Below are 5,138 nucleotides of genomic sequence, written 5' to 3' on the forward strand. Positions count from 1 at the left end.
GGTAGAAGCAGCGAGCTTTGACACGCTTCCTTTCCCCCCCTTCTTCCTTTCGGCTTTGCCGTTTTTCACTTTCTTTGTTTTTACACCAATAAACCGGCCGCCGGCAGGCCTGGCGTAAGCAGCGATCCTCGGGAAATGGAAAAATTTCGCTTTCGACCTCTCGGTGTAAACGATTCTCCGCTTTCGGAACCCGAAAGCTCCGCTCCCCCTGCAGGGAACGTGCCCACCCTTGTCTTGTGCTATTAGAATTCCCACACCCTCATCACAGCCTGTAACAACAATTTCATCGGTAAGTCCTGTCGTTTTTTCATTCCTCATCGAAAGAACCTCGCTAAATAACTGCATCGCGACGATGAATTATTCCAAATATTGGCAGGCAAGTGTTATTCTCCATTAATCGTCGATGATCCTCAGAAATTCTAACTTCGTAGCTAATATTTATGTACAATCATTTTTTCCTCTTACAATTAGAGTAAGTCTTACGTTAGTAATAATTTATTGCGGAAAAATTTCAACCGGGTGACGGTGATTCCAGTAAACGCAGTTGGCTGTTATAGAAATATTAGGACCGTGTTGCGGGCACAAATTCTTACGGTGTGATTAGCACGGTCAGCCTTAGAAGAAAAAATTAAATTTTTCACCCGTATTAAGGATTTAGTAAAAAATTTAATCTCTTAACTCCGCAAGATTTAGATGGGTACGACATTTCGAATAATACATCGTTGGACTTAGTCAAATTACCTTAGATAGCTCACGTTTTTTTCATTACTTTTGTTTTCCAGTAGTTCGCATGAAATTACAAATGCACGGATTATGCGTAGGTTTATTTGCACAGGTGAATAAGAACGAATCGTGGCAAAGACACGTAGGTGTAATTTTTTTAATCATTCAACATATCATGATTCGATATTCTCAAACATAATAATCAGATAGTGTTATATATTATACACGCATTGAATATTGATTTCAGACATAATAGAGTCACAGAATAAGTGCAGTACGTTACGGGAGTCGGAATCAAATCTTGGAATAACAAAGACGTGTGAAGCATGAACAGCGCTGGTCTTGTTTTACGACTTGATTTTTTTGCCGGCCCAGATTGAAGAATAAACCTTATTCATACCGAGTACCATCCACCCTGGCGGGAATCGTCCTTCCGCAAGTCACCTTCCAAGTAATCCAAATTACAAAAGTGACGAAGATCAGACGTACCGCAATGTGAATGACATAGAGGCTAAAATATATCGAACGTGAAGCTTGCATACATTTTACACGGTTTTCTACTCAAACAGTATCGTTTGAGTAGTTTACTTGTAAGTTTTATAAATCATCAAATAATGCTTGTCAATATTATTTCCAACTCAACACATCTGAGAAATTCTTCTGTCACCTGAATCTGTGAAGGCATTGATATCAAGAATAGCCGGCAGTTTATACTAACATGAAGTGTCGCTGTCTCGCTTTTCCCAAATCTTCATCCTTGTCCTTCAGGAGGAACTTCTGAATGCCGTTAACCAGTATCTTCATGTATTCTTTCCAGTCAAGGACCTTCGTACTGAATGGAAAAAGTTCCTTGTCTTTTTGGTCGAGTCGTGCCCAAAGGTTTTGCACTCGATGATTTCTGAAGTCCCATTCTCGGGTACAAAAGAACGTTACGACGCCAAACATTTTATTAATTTTCTTGTAAAGTCGGTGGAAACTGAAATATCAATTTTTGCTTTAAATTCTATTACCACGTTAACGGTTGTAATCTTTTAATACAGACGGACGAAGGTCAAAATTTAAGCTCAATATTACGTTGGCTGTTTTCCGATCAGTCTGCACAAAGCGTCTATGAGCAAGGCTGGAATCAGGTGCAAAAAGAAATCCAAAATCACGAAAACCAGCTTCGATTTCACAAGAGCAACACTGTTATAATAAATAGCCGAATACGACGGTTTGGTGTGTGAATAATCGTTGCACAAATTGTAGAACCTCTTCCATGTAATCGAATTTTCAGGTCTAGACACGTAGTTATAGACGGGAATGTCCTCGAAGTGTCTGAAATTCGGGCGAACAGATCTGATCATTGTACGCATGCTGTTGGTCACAAAGTAATTGTCAGATCATTTCAATCGTGCAAGTAAGTTAAGTAATCAGGCCCGCGAAATTGCGTTTCGATTTGCTGACCCCTCATCATCTCAAACATACGACCTTTTGTCAGTGGTTGCAGTTTCCCACGCGCAGGCAAGAAGAGCATTGCAGACCATGTCAGCTGGGACAAGGTCAACTACGGCGTCACCGTCCACTTGCATGGTGCGAATGACGCCTATGCCCATTCCAGCCAAAATTCCATGGATACCAATCATATTGTCGACCCAACCGGGAACAGGTTCTTTATTAGTTGCCACCACTGGAAGTAACGGGAGCATTCATTCGACCGGCAGAGATGAGTAAACAACATGAAAATTATCGAGACGTTGACATTCGATGACTAACGATAAGAAATGTCAAGTGGACTGATTTTTTTCACACTCTCGCATCATTTATCGTCTTTCTGTTAAAAGTCAATGACTAGCAAAGTGTCGCAGAACACACTAATGAACAGTTTTATTCTGCATTCAAGTTACCGATGGATGGCCTGAAAATAGCGAACGGCATGTCTTTTGCATATTCAGCCACGGTACCCTCTGCGATAGCCTTCGTGAATGTGTACGTGTTCGGCCACTCTCCCACGATCCTGCGAACAAAATAGGAACCTGAGTGTTTCTTTTTGTTGAAAAGAGAGAGAGAGAGAGAGAGAGAGAGAGAGAGAGAGACAAAACCGAAACCTACGCTGTTGCGAATTTCTGTCTCACGCTCTCCGTCCAGTTGCTACGTTCGGCAATTTCGGTCAGTTGATTGACATCCTCCCAGCTAATTGGGGACGCGTAGATCAGCTCGTCGATTCTTTCCCTAACGCAGTTGCTGAAGGCAGTGGAGATGCAAACACCGACCTAAAACACTGACGATATGAATCGCCGTACCAAAGGAGCGATAATTGACTTACCTTGAAGTTTTTGCAAGACTTGGCGATGTCGATGATGTGCTTTACACCATTGACGTTCACGGAAACGGCCTTGTTGAATTCCTCGTCGAATCTCACGGAGGCAGCAGCGTGAAATATAATCGAAACCTGAAACGAGTCCGTTGGAAAATTCACGATGAATGATCAGTTGAAGTTTTTCAACAACAAATCTGCAGAATACTCAGTAACCTCGTTGATCACGCGTTGACGATCTGCGGCCGATAAACCGAGCTCAGAACTCTCGACGTCACCGGCCAGTCCAACCACGTTGTTCGCAAACTGCGGACACTCGGCCCTCAAGACGTGGAAAACCTGCAAAAGTAAAGATCAAACTGTCCAGCTAGTATCGATACTCCGCGGAATGTACAAAACTTCTTCCTGAAATACCTTACCGAGTTTTCGAATAGAGCTTCGATTCGTTCTTGCGAGGTTTTACCCTTCTTCGGACGAACGAGGAGGTAGATGGTCCCGATGTTTCGACAGCTTCTAAGCAACTTTGCCGTTAGTATTTTACCTATAAAGCCAGTTCCGCCTGAAAGTAAAAACAAGACGTCATAATCATCGTAAGATGCAAATATCACGTTCGTTCGTTTTACAGCAAAACCAGTTGGTTGTTGTAAGGTTGAACAAGTTCACTGTAACGGGTTCGTCACTCTGTTGTAAAAAATAGCAAGTTAAACGGAAAGAGAGACTTGTTTTTTATAGACACCAGTATCTAACTATAAATAAAAATTGATTTGGCACGTAATTTCTAGATGTACGATTACTCTGTTTTTCTTTTGTCTTTTACTACAATTTTGAAGAGTTTGTTTCCTTTAAAGTCGACTGTATTTAGATTTCTTTTTGATTAACTAAACGAGTATCTATATAAATATAATATATAACTAAGTATAACTATATAAATATGAGTACGTATATAAATTTGTACAAATAACATTGCAAATATTACTTATTGTTTTAAAGATCATTCGTTCATTTGCTCATCCATACGGCTATTCCCACGTACGAATATCCATTTTCAAATTTAATTCGACAATTTACTCTTGTTTGTATGACCAGCCTTTTCTTTAAAGTCTAATAGTTTTCTTTCCTTCTACTGAGCTTTCTTATCTGTAACGGTGCGCCATTTGATCGTACCCACCACCACCAGTCGGAGCCGACTTCGACAAGTTGTGTATGAAATAACGACCATCACGTAAAATTTCTCCTAAATCCTAGGTAATAGAGAATATTTTCTGCATTCAAATTGCATCGTAAATTCCCATACTCAAGTAGAAATAGCATTTTTTACGAAGAGAACAGTGCCTTGTGATGTCAAATTAAACCAACGGCGCACCTTCATCCTTACGACGATCAACAGGTTTCGCCAAAAAATGGTTCTATCTGCAGATCTATGCACTGCCTGTGATTGAATCACTTAAATACAATTGAAAATATAATTCTCAACTAATAATCCGATGAATTCAAAAGTTGCAGAAAGGACTACTCACCGGTTATCAAGATACTTTCTCCAGCATAGAATTCTTGGATCAGCGACATTATGCAACGAGTGGATGACACGGTCGGATAACAACTGGCTTATTAAACGTCGTGGCTGGTATGCTTACCCGTATTTCGCGATGGTCAAAGGGACCCCTCGGCCACGTAGCAACAGCCAATGAAAGGCCGACTGCATTGAAATTAATATGTCTCAAGGCTGTAATAAGTCAGTATGCATGCCAATCATTTGCAACTCCATGTGGCGAAGACCTAGTTTCCGATACGGCAGAAATTTGGATTGCAGATGACGACTGTTCAGCGTTTATTTCCTATGCTTGGAACATTCAAGTATCGTTTTGTCATGATTAAATCGATAGATCGCGTTGGGTGGAAAACTTTGCTTGAAATTAGGAACCGAAACATTCTTAGTGCAGACTTTGGCTGAGCACTGCGATCGAACGGCTTAATAGGCCGATGGAACCAAATGACTGCAAGTCCCGCAGACGTCTGTTCGAATCTTGGAGAAATACACCAAACAGATAACTACTCTAATAATATTTTCGGATTCCCTCCTCCTCTTCCCAGCCTCTTACATGCGTGTAAAGTGACAACC

General features: G+C 40.9%; 1 protein-coding gene across 2 annotated transcripts; it reads right to left on the bottom strand.

The window, feature by feature from the left end:
* Positions 1-847: 847 nt before the first annotated feature.
* Positions 848-4,650, bottom strand: LOC124214749 (fatty acyl-CoA reductase wat-like). 2 transcript variants are annotated; one of them, XM_046617365.1, is made up of 10 exons: positions 4,537-4,650; positions 3,439-3,578; positions 3,236-3,358; positions 3,029-3,154; positions 2,815-2,975; positions 2,610-2,719; positions 2,194-2,392; positions 1,798-2,040; positions 1,442-1,699; positions 848-1,234 (listed from the first exon to the last, which is right to left on the bottom strand). In XM_046617365.1, exons 1-10 carry the CDS (start codon positions 4,583-4,585, stop codon positions 1,114-1,116), a joined length of 1,530 nt encoding a protein of 509 aa, XP_046473321.1. In that variant the 5' UTR covers positions 4,586-4,650; the 3' UTR covers positions 848-1,113. The 2 variants fall into 2 exon arrangements, with proteins under 2 accessions (XP_046473321.1, XP_046473320.1); XM_046617364.2 differs by having other exon boundaries at positions 1,798-2,079.
* Between the last annotated feature and the right edge of the window lie 488 nt (positions 4,651-5,138).

Source organism: Neodiprion pinetum, chromosome 3 (genome assembly GCF_021155775.2).
Source record: "Neodiprion pinetum isolate iyNeoPine1 chromosome 3, iyNeoPine1.2, whole genome shotgun sequence".
Classification (NCBI taxonomy): Eukaryota; Metazoa; Arthropoda; class Insecta; order Hymenoptera; family Diprionidae; genus Neodiprion; species Neodiprion pinetum.